Source organism: Pyrgilauda ruficollis, unplaced genomic scaffold (assembly GCF_017590135.1).
Source record: "Pyrgilauda ruficollis isolate IOZ18807 unplaced genomic scaffold, ASM1759013v1 scaffold127, whole genome shotgun sequence".
NCBI lineage: Eukaryota > Metazoa > Chordata > Aves > Passeriformes > Passeridae > Pyrgilauda > Pyrgilauda ruficollis.
This window is the reverse complement of record NW_024511099.1, coordinates 396,509-420,693: the sequence shown is the minus strand read 5'-3', so window position 1 is coordinate 420,693 and position 24,185 is coordinate 396,509. Positions and strand designations below refer to the sequence as shown.

The following is a 24,185-nucleotide window of genomic DNA, read 5'->3' as shown; positions in this document are numbered from 1 at the left end:
TCTACCACTGAATCAAGTTCTGCAGACACTTTCCTGTGGTCAGCAGAAGGAGCTCCTGGCCCAAACCCTGCTGCTTGTTGCTGCTCCCCCACCTCCTGTCAGTGACCTCAACTCAACTGTTCCTTGGGCTACAGAGCAAACCTGGCCAATGCTGATCTTCCTAAAAAACACAGAACAAATCCAAACAAGAGAGAAATGGTTAAACTGGGTGAATTAATTGTTTTAAAAACCATTCTAAAGTGGGATAATACAGTATCCTTGCAGGAGCAGGAATGACTGGGCAGTGCAGAAATACCTTAAGCCACTCTTGTTTCTCCAAAATATGCAGAGAATTGTAGAGTAACTTGAGACTATCACTTTAACAGTACTGCAAGCTTAACCTCTTTTTCCAAGTCTCTTAATACAGACAATAAAAGGAGTGACTCTATTCCCTGCTGCTCCTCAAGACAGAGGCAGACACAAACACGAAGGGACAGAAATAAAACATTCAAGTACCACATTAAATATGAATATTAGCACTCGTGATATGACAGAATGCTGAGTTATAAACTCTGAAAATCCTCAGAACAAATATTTACCTTTTGAAACAAGTGCCTTGAAAAAAAAGAAATTAATCAGAGAGCAGTACAGAAAAGCTTGGGTTTGATTCTCAGGCACTGCATCTTAAGAATTAATTCCTACTACATTTTAATGCAAAAGCAGCACTGCAAATAAGGAAATTAAAGACTTGAACAGGACTGATTGCAAAGTAGGAATAGAATTTATGTTAAAATACTAAAAGCTTCTTGATTTCTCACTTGTAATTTCAAAATAAAGAACCAAAAAAAGGGTAAAACGTTGTTGAAAAGTTGAGATCTCCCAAAAGAAGAGCACAAGGAACAAATAAAATAGCGAGAAGGGCACTCGAAAGAGGGGAAATGCCTCTGATCTCTGGAGTTCAAGCAGATTAACAGAATCAGAACTGCTAGCACGGGCAGGAGGAAGAGGAGGAGGAGGGCTTGGGAGCCTGGGGAAAATGGAATGCAGGGTGGGGAAAGGAAACAGACACCGAGCATTGAGCTAAAGCTGGTTTAGGGTGGAACCATTTTAAAGCCAGGGTGTAGCCAGGGAGTAAGTGTGTCTGGGTTTAAAGCAATGATTTTAGTTTCCAAACTTGAAAATAACCTGACCTAACCCTTCAATAACAGAAACTCCAAAGTTACTCCTGCAAAGATTGTATCCTAATAGCTCCATTAGCCTGTAGCCGTGGTGATACAGAGAGCCTGAATTATTCACGGAGCACCCTCTGCAAAATTCTCAATATGGACACAGATCAGTGGGGTTGGGGGTCAGGGATTTTTTTTTCCCTTTGGTTTTGCATTTTGAGCAACTCTCAGCCAGCTCCACGCCGCTTCAGGCACACCAAGAGTTCCAGAGAGGGTCCAGAAACCTGGGCAGCTCCTAAGCCCAAGGAATGCAGGCTAAGCCGATTTTGGGCTAAGAAAGAATTCAGGGGGTGGCATAAGAGCACAGAGCTGTAACCCCTCCATGCCTGGCTGCATCACTGGTCACCAGGCTGTCAAAACATCTCCCCTGCAAAACCCCCTCAATTGTAGCAAAGATGTTAACACCTTGCACCGTAACTGCAATGTCATGGCTGTAAAAGAAGGTGGGGAAAATGCAGTAATTAACTTAATTTTCCAAGTGGCAGGTAATTTGTAGCTTCCTATTACCTACCCTCAAAAATACTCCAACACCTTTCCAATAAGCTGTTTTAATACAAAACATCTATCCTGCTTAAAAAGTGATCTTTCCAAAATGAGGCATAAAAAAGGTCTAAGTAACAAACTAAAAGTAGGATATTATTAAAATTTGAGCCTGTGTCGGTTTTTAGGACATCAGACACTCATCTGACAACTGAAATTTTAGCCAGCCCACCTTTCAGTCATGGCTGTAACAAACCATTAAACACCTAAAGTTTTCCCATTGCAACCAGGACTCAGACCATGGCAGGGGGACTGGAGACTCTCTCTTTAGAGCAAAATCCATTTAAAGGAAGAGTAATTGACTGTATTCCGGTCCCAGTGACTCTTCTGGTTGGATTATTTCAACACTGCCTGCTTCCAAAACTTTTCTTAGCACCTCCTTCAATACATTCATTTTTGTCTTGTAGAACAAAGCAAAAATCTTCAGGAGTTCCTTAAACACCTGAAACTTGAGTACCAACACCACACTCATCTTTCCCCTCCCCGTTCTCATTTTGCAAAATCTGGATTCCTCTAGCTGGACCAATATGCTTGCCAAATACCACAACGGGAACAGGGGAATTTTCAGGGGAATTACTTATTTAATAATGACTTGCAAATATGAATCAAGGGAAGATCTGAAAATTTGCATTGACAAAGGGACAGAGTTACAAGAAGCCCAGTAGCTTGCTAAGAAAAAACAACTTTGTTTCAAGAATAAAACCATCCTGTACTAAGGCAATCCACACATTCACCTGCCTGTACTCAGGTCCAGAGACCTCACTTGCAGAAACTTCATTGAGTTCATCTGGAATGGGCTCTTCCTTGCCTGCCTCTGAAGCCTTTTGCAATGGAAGCTCCCTATGTGATCCAACTGTTCAGCATCTGTGCTCCCCAACAGTTCCTGTAATCATAATTTGCTCTCTGGAAACCAAGACAGAAAAAGGGATGGGGAATGTTGACGACACCAGCTGTCCCCTGATTCCTGGGGAGCAGAGCTCCTGCAGCAGCCACACGTGTGGCATTGGAAAACGAGCAGCTTCAACAGCTCCTCACCAGGAGGGAGGAAACTGGTGCATAATTAAAGATTTTGATGGGGAAAACGTTAAAGGAACTGTGAGCTCTGCAAAGTCAGAAGGACACAGTGAAGTCTTGCCTGCCCTTCCCATGGAGGTCACTAGTCTGGGCTTACTCAAGTCCTGAAGCTCTTCTTAACAGAACAGAGCAATTCCAATACATGTATTAAAGGAAAGAAAAGAGTTCCCAAACTGTGGCGCCTTTAGAAAGGGCTGCTCTGTTTTTAAAATAATTAGCTTCATTTCACAGTCAATTGGCACACAGAAATTCACTTGCAGCTTTTGGGTGCAAACACTCAGAAGATGTGTGGGAGTATTTCCTTGGAAATAAATTCCTGAATCATAACTACCATGCTTGAACTAACACATTAATAAAGCTGTCAATAAATTCTTCAGAAGACACACTTCAAGTGTCAGTTTTCCATTACGTGAAGAGGCAAAACCAGCAACACTTTGCTGGCTTAACAGTGAAGATATCCATTCTCTTTTCCAAACACCACCTGATCCTGTAGTCCACGCACTCAGGATGTGTAATCCTGATAAAATTTTATCCAGCACGGTTAAAGGAACAGGAACCTAAGGCAAATAAAGATGTTCAAGGCTCAAGACTACTTCTGAATTTCATAAGCATTTTTGATACAAAAACTAACAAAGACTAAAAACCATGTTTCTTTAGAAAACCTATAAAACTTAAGAAAAAGGCAAAAAATAAAATGCAGACCTGTTCTTTTGGCAAGTCCATGGAGGAAATTCTTCTTGGCTCAATTATGAAGAAAGTTATTATTTATAAAAGCCCATCCTTCAGTTTACTTTGGAGAACTGCTGCTTCAAGTTAATGTGTCTTGATGAGGAAAACATATATATGAATGTTTCCTACAAGGAATGACAGGATGACATCCTGAACAAACCAAACAGGATGAGAAAGACAAAATCTAATGTGTTTGATGCCAAACAGACAGTCCAAATTAATAAATAGAGACTAGCATGAAAAGATGGTGCTCATCAAGCTTTGTGCTTGACTGACACCACCCTGAGAAACTGAGAGCTGAATCACAGCCCCAGTCCTGCACCTCAGTTTTTCATTTGCATTCTTCTGCAAATCCCATTTGATCATTCTTTCTTGGATGAAAAAGACAATCTTCATGGCAGACATCAACAATCTCTTGCTATTTCTATTATGTTAGATTACCATTAATAAGATTACCTCAGACACTCCTTTCTATTTTAATCTCCAATGTTGTCAGATTCCAAAACTCTCAACAGCACCCCACCAGCATATGGGAAATCAACGGATTTGCAAAGAATTTTCTTACTCTTTCAATTTAAATAAAATCTGTGTCTTTTTTTGAGATGCCAATGATTTGTATTTAAATAGTCTACTTAAATATTTGGGACACTTTAATACACCTGCCTGTACTGATAAGAATGTTTTTCCCACTGATAGCAGCCCCACTGCTGAGTGTGAATGAGCTGTTTCAAAAGCAAAGTTTCAGTGATTGCAATGTGCTTCTTTGTAATATAAAAGGAATTAAATAATCCTATATATAATAAAGGAGTAGGAAGCATATTTTTCATCTGTCAAAATCTTGCCCCAAATAATCACTGAATTTAAAGGATGATGCAATGGTAACTTACAAGTTTCCCCTTCCAAAACGCTGCTGAAATGCATTGCTGCTTGCATCCAAAACCAAAAGAGTACCTCACACAATTTCAGGAGGAAGACTGAGCTTTGAAGAAGTATTCTCCTAAATCAGCTTTTACATTTCCAGAATGAAATGTCTGTGTTAGCCCAGCAGGAGAGAGGCATTTGTAAAGCACCCCAGTGAACTCAGCAAGAGCTTTCAGCCTTAGCAAGCAGCATCTTAAAATAACTGATAGGATCAGAAAAGGGAACGAGCCTTAAAGAACAGAGAGTTCTAGGTAACTTTCTTTCCTCTCAGTTACTTCTGAAAGAACATTCAACACCCATTTCCTCAGTGAGTGAGTAGCTTTCCATCTTAGCTGTGTACATTGCTGATAGGAACACTTCTACATAAATGAGGTAAAAGAGAGCCCCAGACTATGAAGCCTGTTTTAAAAAATGAAACCTGACATGATTAAATCAAAGACAACTTCAAGCTGAAATTTAAGCACAGCGCAAATACTTGCTACAAGTGTCTGCACTGTGTCATTACCCATTTGCACACAAGAAAATCAATTATTCTTCACACTTAGGAGTCAAGTCTGCAACACCCCTACAGCACTGCTGAATTCTAACAGGAGAGGGAAGAATCTGGGGTACCAGAATCCAGCCTAAGCACTACCCTGTAGCTCAGGATATGAAGTTTGCTGGAAAAATCTCCCATCTGCTGGATATGGGAAATACCCATGCAAGAGCAGAAGACCCTGTTGTTTGCAGGGCCCCAGACAGGGATGTTTTTGGGGTAGCAGGTTGCTTTTTACTCCACAGTGAAAGAGCAGCAGCCTCAGCTGAGTGCCCACTTGATTTCCCCCAAACCACAGGTTTACCACACGAGAGGCTGCCTGTGGACAAGGTGAACAAGGTTAACCAAAACGGAACATGTATGCATGTCAAGGCCTTTGAAATCATACTGAAAAAGTCCCCACAGACACCAAACCTGACCTACAACACAGGAGGGCTTGCAGAGACAATCCCTGCTGCTAAGCCCACATGCACCCATCCCACTATTTCAGGCCCCACAATGCAGAGGAACCTCTCTGTCCAGCAGAGCAGAAAGGAGAATTTCACCTGCATTCACCTCTCCAGATGGCCAGTCTGGGGAGCCCAGGAACAGCTCAGTCTCCACTCCCACCTTGTTCCTCATGGACACACTGCTCTCTGCCAGTTGCCACTGCCAGCACAGGCAGCCCCCAAACCTGTTCATTTTGGACAGCAAGAAGTCTTGCCATTTTTTCCTTTTTTGCCATTTTTTCCTTTTTTGCCATTTTTTCCTTTTCCTTTACCAGCACTACTGGAATATATGAAACTCTTCCCCCAACCACCACCATCCAGTTGCCCTTTTCCCAACTCTGAAACCACCTCCTTTATTGGAAACTGCATTTAAAGCAAGATTTGGAACAAATAATTTGATGTGCCTGCTGACCTGCTGTCTCAGCACTGTGCTGAGTCAAACCCCCGAGCCATCTTCCTCTCATCTGTGAGCAGCCACTGCAATTTAATTCCCTAACAATTAGGAATTAAATAATCTAAGTTTCATTCAGCTTCCAGTAATACAATCTCTTCTGTTGTGCCCTATTCTCCATAAAGACACTCAGTCTACCCCAGCTTTCCAAGAGGATCAGAGCTGCAGCTCTGTTTGTGCAGCCACTCCAACATGCCTGGCTCACTCCAGGTACCTGTCCAAACCCACATCCCTCAGAGAGCACAAGTGATCCAGCTGTTTTTATGGAATCCCGTGGAAAAAGAAAAATAGTTGCATGAGAACAGAGACCAAGCAATCCATGCTGAGTCTTCACTCAAAACAAGGATAAAATACATGCATTGCAAAAATTGAGATTCTTCATAAATCACTGTTGCCTTAAATTATCTCGCATTTTTCTTCTAACTGACGTTGTTTAGATTTTATCATCAGCTAATTAGAATAATTACATGCAATTATCTTGCTGCAGCAGATAACCATAAAACATAATAAATCTCAAGACATTTGCAGAGTTACTGTTCAATGAAAACCACATTTAAACTCCAGTATGTGAGCAACTTCAACCTTTTTCAGCCCATAAAGACTTTTAAGAGTTTCAGTACTCCTTGTATTGATTTTTTTTAATCCAAATTTGGCAACATAAAAGTCTATAATCTCACACACCCTTCTCCTGGCTGACTTGGGTCTGCTATGCAATGAAACACAGGCTAACTCCCAGAACAGACTAAGTTCTTGAAGTCAGCTTGAGAGAGTTTACTAACACACTCCCATAAGTCCTTAGAAAAAAACACCAAACTCCTATTCCTGAATCTATTTATTGCCACAGATTAATGAATCAAATGGGCCAGTTATCTTGAGACAAAAAAATAACTACTGAAGATTCAAAGGAAGTCAAGAAAACAATTTTCTTGCTGGCTACACACTTTAAACACAGCCACTTGTCTCAGACCACAAGCAGTCACACATCAAAATACACTTGAAGCCACAGTGATGCCTCAGAAAAACATGTTGTTCTTGAGAGTTACTAAACACTTATTCTGCCATTACTAGCAAGAAGCTATGGTGGTTTTCTTACCCAAGAGAAAGTGACACCTGAATATCAGGAAATTCTGAAGATGCTATCGGTAAGACTAAATTACACCTGCGTGTGTGGTGTAATTACCTCATCAATATACAGTGAAAGGAAAATTCTTCAACCTTGACATCAATGTCCACACCTGCTAAAATAAATTCTTTTAACCTTTCCTCTCATTAATTCCAACACTTAATGGTGGTTTTGGTGTGATTTATGTCATTCAAAGCCAAAACAAAACCACCACTTTTACAAGAGAACCAGCCTCCACTGGGGCTCCTGACTGTACCACACTGTGCTTGGTGCTTCTGAGTTGCTGGCAACACAAATTTCTACATTTTTGTATTTCTGGCAAGCTCCTATTTCAGAGGCTGATAAGATCATCCCATAAACAGATCAACATTTTCAGTTTCATCCCCAAAAACTGGAAGAATGACTTACCTGGGTCTCGACTGCTGTACGGCCATCCTGAGGCAGGTAAAAGGGGCAGCACAGGAGAATTTGCCCTGCTGTCATCCTCCACTTGCTGCGTAATATGTCTCACAGTTTCTTTGTTTTTCCTGTTCTTCCTGCGGCCCGTGGGCTGCCAGCCATCCCCCACTCCTTGCTCTGAGAACCCACTCTGTATTGCACCATCCTTGGCAGAGTGCAGCTCACCCCCTCCGTAGTGGGACGGTGACACCTGCTCCTCTTTGATACGCAAAGACCCATAGCCCATGTCACTAGCCCAGAGAGACTGGGACGAAATGTCTTCGTGGCTGTCTGCTTTTGGTTCTTGATCCTCTTTCCCATAACTACTCCCTCCCTCGTGGCAGCTGGCAATGGCTGAGTCCCCAGAGGAGTTTGCTGGGCTCGTTCTCCGAGCCAGCCAGGGGGATATACTCCTGCCAGCCACAACTGCCGAAATCAGAGCGTCCGTGCTGCTGCTGGAAGGGGCTCCCAGCTCGTAATCAACAAGGTCCTCCGAGGCATCAGACTTGATGCTTATGTCCAGAGCTGCTTTGATGAAATTGTGACAGGCCTGCACAATGTCTGTCATCTGCAGGTAGCTGGCAGCAGACATCACCTCGATGACGTTCCTGCTGGTCAGCGCCAGGTGTGCGGAATACATGAAGTCAATGATTGCCTTAAAGCCCTGGGCGGTGACGATGTCCAGGTGGGTGACTGTGGCCTGGTCAGAGGTTTTCTGCACCTGGCAGTAGAGGGTTTTGAAGTAGCGGCTGCTCCCCAGGAGGACGTTTTTGTGAGCCTTGAAGATCTTGCCCTCCACGATGATGCAGACGTCGCAGAGGATGCCGTGCTGCCTCTGCTCGTTCAGCTCCCGCAGCAGGTGACGGTAGTGGGAAGCAATTTCCATATCTTCCTTTCGGTTATTCATTTGGAGATCTTTATGTTTCCTCTTCCACAAGTCCTGCAGGGGGAAGGAAATGATAGGATTACACAATCCAAGACAAGGCTGAGACAAACCCAAACCCTTGTTTTGGTTGTACCAAAAGAAGCAACAGGTTCATCTGGGAAGAGCGCCACAAATACAGCTACTGCCTGCAATGCCTCCACATTCATTGCAAAACGCACCTTACTTTGGCCAGACTTCAAATAATTTACACTAAAAAGGACTAGATTTGAAGCCAATCCTCCAGTAGCTCATAACATCCCAGAGCAAATGTTTCTTTAAATTACTACAAACTTGTTAAAAAAACCCATCTGAAGTAACCAGAGAACAACAGCTGTCAGTTTTTACTGTGAATTTGTTGAAGTCTGGTTTTGAAAGAGATACTGCACTTGAAACCATGCTCAGATGCCCACAGCCTACTGAGGGGCACAGTGTAACACATTTTCCTCGAGGGAAAGCATTGCGTGTAGCACACAGAGGAGCTGAAATCCTCAAACAGCAAGAGTCAATTGAACCCAGCATTTCCCTTAATATACTCCCATGGAGGGGCTATAAAAATAGTTTAGAAGTCACAAGAGCAACAAGCAAATCCAAGAAAAGTTTTAAGTCCCCATCCAAACTAAACTGGCAATAGATCACAACTACAAAATTAATGGTATTTGAAGCTGAACTGCTTACAAGCAATACTTTGCAATAAACATGTTATTTCCTTGCTTTACATCTCCAAGTTTCCCCAGCAGCCACCCTCAGATATTGTGTAGAGAACTTCCCATTATCACCCAAAGAAAGGATCCTTATGACTAACATAAAGCTGAGAAAAATTCACAGGGCATTTGATCACTTTTCATAAAATTTGGCAGTATTATCCAAAATAAAAGGCTAGCTGGTGCCAGCAGCAAGGTATCTTTGAAGTTATGCTCTGGATTATCCTCCTCTTACACCCCCAAACAGAAAAAAGGTCCTAAATGTTGACAGTAACCAGTGTTGTGAGGATTTTCAGATTGAATCTTTTCCAGTTACTATCTTTGCAACTCCATATTTGCCTTTGATGCCACAGCTTTAGAAATCCTCTGGCATTCAATTCTGTCATTTTCTCTAGCTTATAGCACTTTTTTTGGAACTTACTACCCAGATTTATCTACCACGGAACAGTGGATTAATGGTCCAACTATTTAAGAGCACCAAGGTAAAGGATATCTTACTCCTTTCTCTCAGAAGCTTAAAATTTGTTCCAATAGAAAAAGTCCCAACTGTAGAGTTGATATGAGGATCCACATGTCAACACACAGCTGTAAAACTGGACCCAGTTCCAAATGTTATTATGAGCAGGCACACTCATCAGAAGCCTGGGTTTAGGCTACTTATAAAAACAAAACCTCTGAGGTCGTACAGCCTTAAAGCACACATGGTTCAGGGCTAGCACTGGCATGGCGGAGGATGTTTCCAGCCTGGAGCACCTTTCTAACATCCACAGAGCTCACACACAAGCTCAGGCCCATCTGCCCAAACTGGCTTGCAGCAGTGGGCAGCACAGCCCTGATTCAGGAAGTCTCCTTGGCACATTCAAGTTTGTTTCCTGGGCTGTGGAACACACATCCACAAGTACCCTGCCCCCTTCCCCTACCCTGTGCTATTATTATCATTGGCAGGAGCAAAATAGCTGCAGTTTAGTCACTGTGGGCTAGAAAAGCATCTCCCAGCCCACAGAACATCCGTGAGGTGGGACCTTCTCCTAGAGAGCCACCTGATGATTCAAAAGTTCAAGCTATGCAAGACTGCTCCAAGCTCCTCCAGTTCTGCAAGGATGGAGCTGCCTCTCTGCAGCCCCAAAAATCCTAATCTGCAAGGCCAGCTGGTCCCTGATCATTGAGAAATGTTTGCTTCCCTCGAGAGAGGAGGGACCTTCTTCCTGCAACACAGGCAGGCTGAACTGTGTTCATCCACTTCAAACCATGCAGCTTTTCTGCAGAATTAAGCACAGAATGCACAGAGAAGCCAATCTCTTTTTTTATTTATTTTTTATTGAACTGGAAGAGGTCAATACCAGTGCAGCTGCACACACCTATTTACCACAGAAATCTGCCCAGAGACCTCAAACCAAATCCTCACCCAGACACCATCTCTGTCTCAAATAAACAAAATAAATCTATGAAAATCAAACCAACAATCAGGGTTGGGGAGTATGGAAAGAAAAATAAATTAATTTTCAGGTGTTTGGCCTGAAAAGGTTGTGGTGGCACCAGCCAGCACAGCAATCCCTCTAATCCAGGCTCTGGAGGTGGCTGCCAGCACTTCCCAACATCTCCATGTTGGAAAGAACCACCTCTTAAGGCAGAGTGCCAGTTCAGTTTTGTCTTTATTCCAGAAACCACTACAGCATCTACTTTTAGGAGTTGAGGAGTCAGCTTAGTCCCCTTAGGAAATATGAATTGCCACAAAGGATCAAGTGAGTTGTCCATCACCAGTCGTGTCTCCAACAGCTGCCATATCCACACAATTCAGGGCAAGATGTGAGAAAACCTCAGAGCCCACAGTGAGGAAAGGGCCAGAATGTTCTAGATATGGCATTTCCTTCCACTGTTCCTTCCTGGATGTTAAAATCCATATTCCAAGATATGAACTCCCTGGAACTGTGTGGAGGAGGGGCAGGAAATCTCCTGCAAGGATAATTTTCTCTTCCTCAATTTCACACAGATTAGCATCCAGTATTTGTCAATGTCTCCACTTGCTCTTGTGAATTTATGGCACAACATTTTTTCTTCTTCAACTGGAAAAATTCTTCAACTGGAAATTGTATAAATTCCTTGAGATTTTATTTCTTTGCTATCTCATACATTTATTCAGTTTAGTTCATTGGGTCAGGTCCACTCCCCACTGATAACAGTCCACTTCAGACACATCTTGTCCTTTTTTAAGCTGCTTGTGGCAGAAATACAGAATTTCAAACATGTCTCTTGCTACTTTTGGTTTAGATTGGAGCAGTTTGAGGTTCAGGCATTGAGAGGGATGGAGGGATGCAGCTCTTACTCATCTCTTTAAGAAATAGAAGATAAGGTCAGAGAAAAGATATCTGGGAATTTTTACTAAACACAAGGACACAAAAATCTCTGCAGACTCCTTTCTGACCACTGAGGTGGGCACGTTACAGCACCTTCAAGCAAGCAGAGAGGTGGATACTCCTGTGTTCAGCGTAATCAATAAAATGTAGCAGTTTCCAAATCAGGAATTATTACTGTAGATGTCTTGATCTTCCTCTGTCACAAGGTCTGCTCCCTCACACCCATCACTCTACATCCAACATCTGTCAAAGCATTGTACCTTTTAAACAAGAGGTCTTCAGGGGAGAGAATTAAATATGCCTCAAATTCAGAGGAATTAATTAGTTTTCTGTCTACCCATGTCAAACCAGAACATCCGTTTAATGTCAAGGATCACTAGGGAATTAATCCAAGTTAAATTTAAGGCAATTTGCTAGTAGTTAAAAATTCAGGAAGCTTTAAAACCCTGTTCTCTTGTGTTCCAATTTCACATGCTGTTTTTGTGGCTTGTTGATGGTTTGTTTCTTTTTTTTTTTTTTTTCCCCTTTCCCTGGTAAGGATATTTATTTCCACTTAAAAAATGTAGTGGAAAGATTTCTTCAGAAAAGCTGTACCCTTCAAAACTCTGTAGAAGCACAGTGAAAATGGAATAAACTGGAGATTTCTTAGAAACAGACCTCAAAGATTAATGATGTATTTTTTGGTTTATCTCAGGTCTTCTCAGTACATGAAGGCTTTAAAAGCTGAGCATCTACCAGAATTCTTTAGGCCACATGGCCATAACACAACTTTCCAGGAAGCCACTGAACCAGGAAAGCTCATCTGAAGATTTTCCACAAAATAAAATTGTAGCAGATCAGGCTTTCTTCATAAGCCAGTTCACAGGCAGTACAGTAATTCAAGTCTATTACTCCTCCAAAAAGAACTTTAAAAATATGTCCCAAACCAAACCATTGCACCTAACAGCAAGAAGAACACAAAGTGAGCAGATTTAAGTCACTTTCATGCAAACTTCTGTCAAGATACAGGCTTGCTTTTATTTCTCATATCAGAAAACCCTGGTCTTGAGGTAAGCATTAATAATTTATACCATCTTTAACCCTAGCTAGAATGAACCTATGAAAGTGGTTTATTTTGCACTGTCAGTACAGTTATTTAAACATGAAAATAGCACCTGATGGCACACTAGGATTCTAAATCACACTTCACTTCCCACTGGAAAGGTTTCAAGAAGAATAAATATTTATTTATTGGCAAATTTCTCAGCCCAGGAACGAGTGTCTTAACCAAAATCTTAACATCACTAAAATTAGGGGGCACAAATTTGTTGCATCAAAATCTCAGTGCATTACTTGCATTTTGACAAAAAGTCACAGATGACAAATGAATTGCACACAAAATCCTCTACAGAGCAGTCCCCTGGGAAATAGTGGGGACAAAAATAAACTTCCTTCCCTCAGAAAGAAAACAGGGGAAAAAAAGGCCTGGAGGTTTGTGTGAGGCGGGGGAGGTTGCTGTTGTTAGGATTTGTTTGGTTGGTTACTTTTTCTTTTCTGAGAATGTAAGTGAACTGAAGATTTAAACTACATGGCCCTTCATCTGTACCAATTTTCTCAGCATATTTCTACACTTAAAACCAAGGACCAAAGGTAAAGAGCACCAAAATGCTCACTAGTGCACTCCTCCACCACTCTGCTCCCTAGAGAAAACATGCCAACTGGAATTTAACCAAAAATGTGTTGTTTCCTCCCCCCTCTCCCTTCAGAGAAAAGTAAAAACAGATTAAGGAAGAACTCCAATTCACTCCAATGCTTTATTACACAAAAACCCAACAAACACACCCCACTTCTCTGCTTCCCCTGTGTCCTGTCCATGTTTCCACTCCCAAGACATTCCAACATTTTTAAAATTCCTCTGCAAAGGAGCTCTGAAAGGTGAGATTGGGCTTGAAATGCTTCCTTGCACAACAAGACACAGTGTGCATGCAAGTTTCACTTTTATCCAGTTAAAGACAACAGAAATGCACAGGATTCCTACTCTGCATCTGCCCTGTGCTGAAAAGAAGGGAGAAAAAAAAACCCCTTAGGAACTGAAAAGGACAGTAAAGGAGAGAAAAAGAAGATTCAGAATATTCATGGATGGTAACTCTCTGCAAAGACACTGCTCAGGAGCTTCACAAGCACAAATCTCCACGAGAGCAGCGTTTTCTCACACGTGTTTGAGGAACAGCAGCACACAATTCTGAAAGAGTTTTAATTTCTTGATACTATATAACACCAAATTACATTCAGATGATCAGCTTTGTCCAAAATAGATACAAGTAACAGCTTACAAAAATGAACAGTTGCCAAAAAAGAAACTCCTTTACCCTTTTCTGATTCCCAAAACCAATCATGCCTTGTTTTAAGTTGGTCATTCCAACCACAACTCTGAACTGGAGCAGGAAGAGACAGATGTTTGTAAATAGACCAAAGCAGACCCTTGAGCCAGAGAGGTCACTCAGGCTCAGGGTTTCATGCAAACAACAAGCATCACTTCTCCCTGAAGAGCAGGGATGGGAAGGTTTAATCGCAGCCCAACAGTGCATGGGCTCATGGGCTGGGACTCACAGGAAGAAAATAAAAGTTTCACCATTCACCTTGAGAAGAACTATAGAAGTAGAGAAAGGGCAGGGATTTGGGAGGCACATGATTTTCAGTAAATGTAAAGAAAAATACTAATTCCATTTTCATTACTAAATTTGATAGCCTCACTGAATTGTCAGTGATTGCAGAGCAAAAAGAGCCCCAAGTCCCTACACAAATTTATTAACATTGGTCTGATCAAGATTCAGTAAAATTTTTCCAACTTCAAGCCAACGTTGCCCCATCATAGAGAGCATTAAAACAACATCTCTGCTTAGGATGTGCAGCAGATACAATCCAGAAAGTCCATGAGTAAAGTTCAAACAGCAGAGTAGAACACTGCACACTTCAGCATTTCACCATACCATTAAAGCTTTGTTTCCACAGTCCAAACAAGAACCACAAGGAAAATCTAACTCCAACAGCACAACCTAAAATAGCAGGGACTCATTATTAAACATTTCACTCTACTCCAAAACTTTAAACCAGAGACTTGGCTGTGGCCTTTCACTTGTCAAACTATCCACCTGAAGTTATGGGTCAGGCAATGTGCAGGAGCTGGACAGCATAAAAGGTCAATCAAAACACAGGATTCCATAGAAAAATCCATTTATTAATCGTCATTAGCTCTGACAGCACATGAAGAATTTAAAGAGAAAACCAGGACTGAAAATGAGAGGTAAGTGAAAACTGCTGTCCTCCACATTTCAGGAGGAGGGTAATTAGAATTCAAAATTTAGAAACTATAAAGTTAAAAATTTCAGGGGGAAAAAAGAAAAGACCAGAAATGCATATTTTGCTATATTGTTATTAAAAGTAACAAGTGATTTTTTCAGATTTAGTTAATGAAAACATGTAAATTGCAATATTGAATAAATAAATAAAATCCAAGACAATTACTTCTTACCAGTAACAAACTGGGTTCCAGGTCTAGTGTTTCTCCTACAACAGCTGAGGACATCAACAGCCCCAGGGCAGCACAGGTAGTGCCCTGCTCGTGACCTTCTGACAGCACTGGGGTGAACTCTTGTAGGAGAAAGACAGAACTATGACAAAAAAACAAAACCAGAACAAATTATTAGCAATAAACTAACAGTGAAATGTTTTGAAGTGCTTTCCCTCCAAATTCACAGTTATGACATCCTTACTTGTGACTTAATGAATTCCAAAAAAGTCAACTCTGAGCATATCAATACATTGAAATGAATTTCAAGCCTGGCTACGACTTTGTAACAATGTAAACAAGAGTTACTTCTTAAAGGTATGGGAACAAAAAGGTCTAACTTTAGCTACTAAAACTTCAATCAGACCCTTGAACAACAGGGTTTCCTGTTTGGGAGCTTTTCAAAACATTCTCACTTTAATGACTCCTTAAAGAGACTCACCTTATCTGACCTATAAAATACTGAGCTTTAAAAGCTACCAGTACAGCTCCTGACAGAAATTTGCAGTGGAACACTCAGGAGAATTTGCTCTTGAAATGTTTAGCTGCCAGTTTCTAGTGGCTGACATCATTCTGGGTTAAGAGACCAAACAATCTCAAGATTTGCAAAGTTTTGTGTAAAATACAGATATTTAGGTATAGCAAGACACATTTGCAGACAGGTTTCTCAGTGAAAACCTGAATGTTTATGGTTACAAGGCACAAGGAGTAGGAATAGTTCCACTACACCAAGGCTTTTGTCTGTGGGGACACATCCACTAAAGCTATTATCTTATTCACCTATTTTTCTTATATAAAAACAGACTTTCTATTCTTCAGAAAAGCATACACACCACACTGGCAACATTTAACTTAAAATCTAACACTTCTGAGTCTACTTTATTCAAAACTTCATATTGTCAGCCATAATAAAGTCCTTTTTGATCTCTGCATTTCAAACATCTTCAATACACAGATTAGCTCTCTTAATGAAAATAAGCTATAAATCAATACTGGTGATTTCAAGACTGACCTTCTGTAGTAACAGATTGTGAAAGGAAAATCAGAAGATAAAAGTTAAGAAAGCTTTTCCAACACAAATTAATGTCATTATAGAAGGTGAAATAAAATACCTAATAAACAAACAAAGTAATAAGGAAAATCCAAGCATTCTTATGGCAAACAGCAGAACTGAAAATCTTGAAAACAAATATGACCCAATTGAAGCAAACACCAGTGACTTTGTTCTCTGTTTCTATTCTGGACTGCCAAGTCTTGCCTTTCTCTATTTCTGATTGCTTCTCCATAGCAATTGTTTTGGCCAGCTCCTTTTAGTGCTGTTATTTGGACAGTTAAGAAAAAATAAAGTGGTGAATGAGGGAGCCAGACCAACCCAGACACATGGGAAATTACTTTGTTAGCAAAGTGTAACAAGGTGTATGTATTTCTACTTAGACATGGGGCTATTACTGTTAAAACTCTCACTTACACCTGTCCCAGAGCACAAACAGAGCAAGAACAGACTGGTAAAAATGGCAAAGCTGAGCCCTGCACTTTCTCTTCTTTGCTTGGAGCTGTGCACTTGTTTCCCTCTTGTGATCAAACAGATGAGAACAGAGTGGCCGTGATGGATGGAGGCACCTCTGCCACGAGGAAGGAGCAGAACAGCCAGAGGTATTTCTCCAACTTTTGCAGATGACCAAGACTTCTAAATGAGCCCTTGTTATAATTGTTAAGTCAAGTTTTATGAAGCAATGTCAGCGCTCATAACAACATTTTCTCCAAGTCCCCTTTCTCTTTCCTATGCCACATGACAAAAATATCTTTGAAATGCCGAGAGCTTACCGATACTTGAAAGTGTTTCCTGTCAGCAAAAATAAACCTTGCAATGTTTCACAGCTGGACAGTGCATGTTTCAATGAAGAGAGGAGAATGGTCTCTGGTGAGAAGCCCCAGAAGGTTCATCAGATGTCCTGTGTTTGGGAATGGGAAGAATAGAAGGCAAATTAAAATCCAAATTTTAACTCTATACAAAGCCCTTCAGTGTCACATAATTACAAGCAATGTTTAAAATAACTGGACGTTTACAACACTGTGTGCCATTTTAACAAGAAACATTCTGATCTATTTCTGTAATTAATCACGCAGGAAAAATTATTTAGTCCTTGTGTTAATGTAAAGGAGGAGTTTAACATACCAGTATTAGGACTGTTAACAGCTCCTGACTACGCTTCCAGAAGTGCTTTGAAAATGTCACTCTAAAACACCAGCAGTTTATAAAAGGATTTTTAAAAAAATTAACAACATTGTTTCAGTTGACATGTAAGTTTCAGTTAATGTTTCTGTGACCTCTGCTACCCACACGCTTTAAATGGGGTTGGAATTAATCTACCCTCATGGTTATAGTGACTCCCCTCCAAACCAAAATATTTGCCTAAGGTTACAGAAAAATCATGTGTCCATGTTGTGTGAAAGGAACAGATTTGAATTTTATTCCCATCCAGCTCGACTGAATCACAGCCTTCAAAAGCCAGCATGACCCCCAGATTTTAACCACCAAGCAGCATCCACAAAGGTACTGAGGAAAGCACTTTGCTTCTCTTGCAAACGTTAAAAAAACTTAAAAAACCCAAACAGACAACACAAAAATGAAGATGTAAATAACTAACAGAAGCTTTCCTTTCCATGCCTGTGAAAGCCATGCACCTGAAATACAATATTCCAGTGGGTAACAAGTTGCTAATCCCACAGGATGCACCTTTGCATCAGGGCACAGGTGTCCGCGCCCAGTTCCAGCTGCTCGCTTGCAGAAATATTTCCACTGCACTTGGATTTCCTCTGCATTTCCCTTATTCATTTCCCCAGAATTTCTAACTCTGTCCATCTGCCCGTCTCCCATCCTCTCCCCATGCTGGTACAGTAACAGCTGCTCAGATCATTCCCCAATTTTTGTTCTCTGTTCTCTCTCTCCTGTGGTTGCACCAGGACAAGAACAGACCCAACACTACTCATGTCATGGACCCTGCAGAACACAGCAAGAACTTGGCAGAACTGGTACAGGGTACCAGGCTTGAGAAGTCTGGTGACATCAAAAAAATATAAGAATTTAGCTGCAGATATATCTGTCACTCTAGCAGCAAAGATAAAAAAAAAAAAAAAACTGAAAAATTCAAATGCCTGTGGCTCATATGACACTTACCTGTCCAAGTGCCATTAGATCTCCTACAAGATCTTAAGCTTTTACTTTAAAAAGTCACAGAAGAAATCTAAGCAAAAAAACTCTGCCCCTGTGCATCTATTAGTAAAAAAAAAACAACATAAAAAGTACCTTAAAAAAAAAAAGAGGATTAGAGAACTGTAAACTTGTCACACTGGGAATTGCCCTGAAGAATGGTTTCCCCCAGACTTTCTCATTGGCTTTTGGCTTTTTAATTAGGGGATCTTTGACAAAGTTCCCAAACTCAATACATAAAAAGGGAGGGAGCCAAAGGAGGAAGAATCATGAGGTGATTTTTAAAAAGAAGAAAAGCAGGGGTAAAAACCAAGAGAAAGATCACCAAAAAGACACACAAGGAGTCATGAATAATCTAAGAGTAAAAGAATCAACCAGTGCAAAACTGAAGATAACACATGAAGGGCTCTGAGAACAACCTAATTCTGTCTGTGTAATTCAAGGTACAAGCCCTCCATGCCTTGGGTAAGGATCCTGGTTTACTTTTTAGCACAAATCTCATAATCCAGATTTGATCAACTACTACTAAAAAAAAAGGTGTGGGGGAGTGAAGCCAAGAAGGACACATTGGTAACAAGAAGGAAGTCAAAAAGCTCATTTTATATTTAGCCACCACCTCATTCTCCAACCTTATAGTAGCAGGACTGTTAAGAGCAACTGGGCCCTGACTACTTCATTTATTGGCACTTAAATTAGTTGGGTTTGGATATTTTAAGCACCTAATGTCCAATACAGACCATTGATTCTTCTGTTTCATGGCATGATCTGAGCACTAGCCAGGAAGGCATTTCCTCTGATGCTGTATCAGTGCAAAAGGTGCAAATTTTAACTCTTTCCTCTAAGAGAGCAAGTCAAAGTCCTGAAATATCAGCTTTCTGCAGAGCCCTTCTCCATGGGGTGAGAAATACCAGTAAGCAAACTCACTTGGATGGAATAAGCAGTTTGTTCAACATATGGCAAGGAAATAATTAGGAAAGATAACTAAATATTTCAACATACAGAGGTATAAGCATATTATTTAATATACAAAACCCTGCTCATTTTCTAAGTAGGGTTCTTGGGCAGGTAAGGTCCTGGTATACACTGACATTCTCGTTAATAAGTGTATTTTAGTCCACACACAAGCTCACAGATGTGTTTGTAGAGTTTTTTTGACACCTTGGTGCCTCTTTCCAGTACAGGAGATGCCAACTCAGAGTCACTATAAAGCAAACACAGGGCAACTTCCAGCATTTGCAGGGTGTTTTTCTTCCCAAGGGCACATGTGAGCCAAGTGAGCAGCAGGACAAGATCACCACTGTCTGGGCTGGAATAAAAGCCAGCCACATCCCCAAAAATCCAGGTGAAAAGGTGAGTTTCAGCTCTAATTCAGCATCTACCTGTCACATTTCAGCAAAGCCACCTTTCCCCTCCTGTGCCAGGGACATCCTTACCTATGCACAACTGAACACTGCCAAGTGGGAACACATTTCCATCCCATTAGAATGGCTGTCAAGGATCTCACCCTGTGCTCAGAAGCTATTCCAAACCAGCATCTCAGCAGCAGCCTGATGTTTCTTAAATACATGGGTATGAAAGAAAGTTAAAGCAACTGTTCAGAAAATAACTGCACCACAGCTTGACTTGGTAAGGGACAGCAAACCCCACCCTCGAGCCTCTGGACTCCACCACATCCCAGAGGGAATTCATCCAGGACTTCGCACTGCTTTGCCTTTCTGAAGAATAAGCATTTCTAGTACAATTTTTCATCAGTGTAATTGAAAATGTTTGGGAGAGCTGAGTAAATCCCTGTTTCACAGAAGAGGAGATGGGTAACAAGAAGTTACACACCAGCACATTCAATCAACAGCTGGAGGATGGGAACTGAGTCCCAAAGATCAGCTTTCCCTCTGGATTGGACAGCCTTGTGAATCCAAACACACCAAGGCAGCACAAACCAGAAACCCATTGATCTGTTTAGGGAAGTTGAGAGTCTTCCCTCTTGCATCTCAAGGAAAGAAGCCCCACATGAAGTGATACAGGCTTTTATTTCTCATCCTGCCTAAAGGACTGCAGATCCACAGGGAACTGAGAAACCCAACTACTGAAGGACGTGTTAAAGGGGGCTGCAAACATCAACATACAAAAAGTCCTCGGGAAGGGAATAAAGTGAAGTTTTAAAGGAACAAATTTTAACACTGGAGCCCTGACTGTTATTGTGCTTGCCCAAATATCATCAAAACTCCTACGGAGATGCTTTAGGATGGCAGAACTTCTGCAGACCAAACTCCTGCCTCTGCCTCACAGGCAGGTCCTAACGTGACCCCTGCTCTGTGCACACAACCTGCTCGCTTTCACTATGAACACACTCCCAGTTTAAAATATCACATAGAGAAAACACAGGTGAGCTCCACACTTCCAAATATTCCAGCCAAACGCAAGACAGGAGTGAAATATAAAAAGGGAATTAATCTCTCTGTGTAAAGTGTCCGAATTTTCCAGGGTAGTGCTCACACAGATTGCTGTCTCCTGGGAATTATAAGGGCCGTGTGGGATAACCATTACAACTGCAGGTAGCTCTTCAAAGACTCCAACTAAGCCCTCTCTCCCTGCCCTTCTGTCTGCCCATTAAACTAAGCACATAGGAGCATGGAAAACCCCTGTGAACGCTTTTTACCAATTTAGGGGGAGTCTGGAAATCGTTACAGAGTGCTCTGGAGCAGCCAGTAAAACCGGCAACACGAAGGGAAAAATGTCCTGGGAAAGGTTGAGCTGTTTATGAAATAATTCTGCCCTGAAAGCAGGCAGTGGCAGTTTGGATTGGGTGTCAGCCTGCTCTGCACTGCTGCTCCTGGGAGGAGAGGAAACTTTGCTTAGAAACTTCAAAAACACGGATCTAAAAAAAAAAAAAAAAAAAAAAATCCACCCAAGTGGATAGCAAAGACAAAAAGAATATGCTGAACCTCACAGAAACACAGCACATCACCAGAGGAAAAGCAGGCAATTAATAGATCTTCCAAACATGAGGCACTTTTCCTTTTGACAGAGGGCTGCTGGGGAGAGGGGAGCTGCTAAACTGGTTTTCCTCTAAGCACTTCCAGATATTAAAAAAAAAAAAATCCTCTTGCAAAGAACATATCCACTGTTGTACAACTGTCCCAGAAAACAAAGACCACGGGGAGAAAGTGGCCCATTTTCTCCAGTCTCCAAGAACCCCAAGTACAGGTCATGTTTTCAAAGGCTCAGTCCTACACACTCCAGATCGGAGCAGCATTGAAAGCACAGGAATAAACACCTAAGGTGAGAGTTACTAGAATGCCCCATTTTTGGTACCAGCCTGAAACTGACTCAATTGCACCCGGGCGAACACACGGTCTATGAAAACAACCGCGAGAGAAGTTTCACTGTGAGTGAGTTTCCCCCTCCTGGACACGCTGCATCAAAACCAAAAGATTCGTTTTCTATTTCAGTTATCCCATGAACGCACCAAAGCTGGTGGGATACTTCTCAGCAATTTGGGAGCCCCCTGAATCCTGTCCTGTAGCTCATTCTCCTCTGCCTGCTCCCCGTCAGCTCCCAAAAAACACCTCAAAGCTGTAATTCCTCACCGCATGTTGAAAATATTGTGACTAATAATACACTCCACCCATTTTTTTCCATCACTAAGGATTTCAAAATATAAAACTTGACAAACAGTGAGAGAGTTTAGAAGGGGAAAGTCAAATTTTATTTCCAATTAAAAGAGGCTATAAAAGCATAAAAGTGAGGTATTGATTAAAGTGGAAGAGCTATCCAGTCACAGAAAGCTTCTCCTTCAAAAATTATGTTTTTCTCACTCTTCTTGGGTATCACTGCCTTTTCTTATAATCCCCACAGGAAAATAAAAAGAGAAAAAATACTCCCTGTCTTTTTTGAGAAAACACATTTAATGCATTAGTAGCAGGGCTGATCTGTGCATATAGAGAACCCACACTCAATAAATACTTGATTGAATCCACAAACTGAGACCTACATCTCAATGACAGCAACTAAATGCTAAAAATGTTACCAGTGATGCAATTAAAATGCATGCACGAACTTTGGTACAGGTGTCTACAATGCCACTGTTTGCTAAACACATCTCCTAATTAGCATGGCTTTAAACAATGCTGATAATAATCCCGTTCTGTAAGGCTTGCCAAATGAATCATTGGGATTGCAAAATAAAAAGCATGAGGAATTCATTAAAGAGCTGTTAAACTCTCCTTTGTTTATCTTTCCCCGGTCAGGTGTAAAAATAAATAAATATGGGTTTATGTCTCCGGATTCCATCCCAACGCTCCGCTCCACAATAACGTGCCGGGGAAGAACCTCCTCAGGAGGTACCAACATTTTTTTTCCCCCCCTCTCCGTTTCAAAAGAGAAATCCTCCCACTATTACAGTCCTGAAAATCTGCTCCATTCTCTATTTGTCATCTGGGATTGAGTTATCAGACACTACTTGTATTACTTTGGGAACTGACATGTCTATTTACAGAGACACAAAGGCAATCCAGCAGCACAACCCCTGCTTTTCCCAGCACCTCTCCTTCTCCCCTCCGCCAAATTCTACCAGCACTTTTTTCTGGGGAGGGGGGAGGACACCTCACTAGTTTCCCAGCATGACAGAGAACATTTTCAACCACTTTTGCACTTGTTACAGCCTTATGAAAAATCACCTATATCCCCCCAAAGGAACAGCATTATTCTTTCAAGGCTTTTTTTGTTTGTTTGCTTGTTGGGGTTTTTTGTATTTCTTTTTTGAAAAGAGGGTCACTTCCCCCATTTCAGCCTGCAATTAAAATGGAGGCAAGGCCAGGCGATCTATGTCTGGCTTTAGGGGGAGACAATAACCCAAAACAGGCCTGGCTTTAAAAAAAAAAAAAAAAAAAAAAAAAAAAAAAAAAAAAAAAAAAAAAAAGGAGAGGAGAGGGAGAAAGAGAAAGAGAGACACGCAGAAAGAGAGAAATACAACATGCTTCACCAGTATTATTACCTCATCCCTTTTTCCAAGCAGTTTTGAACCACACTCCTGACAAACTCTTGGTCCAACTTGCACGGATGCTGGTTTTTAGGGGGCGGAAAGGGTTTTAATGCTGGAGCCGGGATTGAGGCTGGCTATCCGCAAGTGGAGCTGCTGTTAAAATGCCCCCTTGTCTCTTCTCCTCTCCCTTGAGCTGGGTGTTGACGCAGCAGAAATTACCAGCTGGAAAATTCCCCTTTTGGAGGTTACGGGGAGGAGGGGGGGGCGGGTGGAGGGGGGAGGGGGGTTAAACCCGGCACTTACCAAGTTAAGCCATCCACCCACACCAAATAGGACATCGCGTCCCAAAGAAGGCTCCGTGCCCCCCTCAGCGGGCAGGGCGCGACCGGCCGCGCTCCCCCCGCCGCGGGCGGCCAGCGGGGGGAATAACGGGGATAAAAACGGGGATCAGGATAAAAACGGGGATAACGAGGGGGATAATAACGGGGATAACACCGGGGCGGCGGTGCGGGAGCAGCGGAGGGGGGCTCCCCGCCGCCTCTCGAGGGGCGGGGGGGCGGCCATGGCGACCCCCGCTCGCCCCGGGGGGCGGGGGGCGGCGCGCTTACCTGTGCCCCATGGAGGAGAGCGGGGTGTCGGAGCGGCCGGAGCGGTGGCTCCGTCGGTCACTCCGTGCCTCTCCTGCTGTCCCCGCCCACTCTCCCCCAGCGGCGGGCGGTGATTGGGCCGTGGCCCGTCCGTCGGCCACGCCCCCCTCGCCACGCCCCCCTCCCCTTGCGCCGGGGGAGCGGGGGCGCCGCCGGCGGCGCTGCCACTGCCGGACACCGGAAGTGAGGGAGGGCGGGGGCGCGCGGCGCGCGGGGCACGCCGGGACAGCGCGGGGGCTGCGCTGAGGCGGGGGCGGCGGCGGGAGCTGGGGGTCGCTCCCGGTGCTGGTCCCTGTCCCCGTTCTGATCCCGATC

General features: G+C 42.4%; 1 protein-coding gene across 7 annotated transcripts in view; it reads right to left on the bottom strand.

Moving 5' to 3' along the window:
- Positions 1–23,906, bottom strand: part of ZBTB46 (zinc finger and BTB domain containing 46) — a 52,071-nt gene extending 28,165 nt beyond the window's left edge. Inside the window, exons 1-5 of one of the 7 annotated variants that reach the window (XM_041458228.1) lie at positions 23,832–23,906; positions 23,236–23,445; positions 16,856–16,983; positions 14,996–15,134; positions 7,475–8,444 (exon numbers count right to left, since the gene is read on the bottom strand). In XM_041458228.1, coding sequence (XP_041314162.1) covers positions 7,475–8,444; positions 14,996–15,049 — 1,024 coding nt within the window. In that variant the 5' untranslated portion in view covers positions 15,050–15,134; positions 16,856–16,983; positions 23,236–23,445; positions 23,832–23,906. The other 6 variants (XM_041458227.1, XM_041458226.1, XM_041458225.1 and 3 more) reach the window with 6 other exon arrangements.
- Positions 23,907–24,185: the final 279 nt, after the last annotated feature.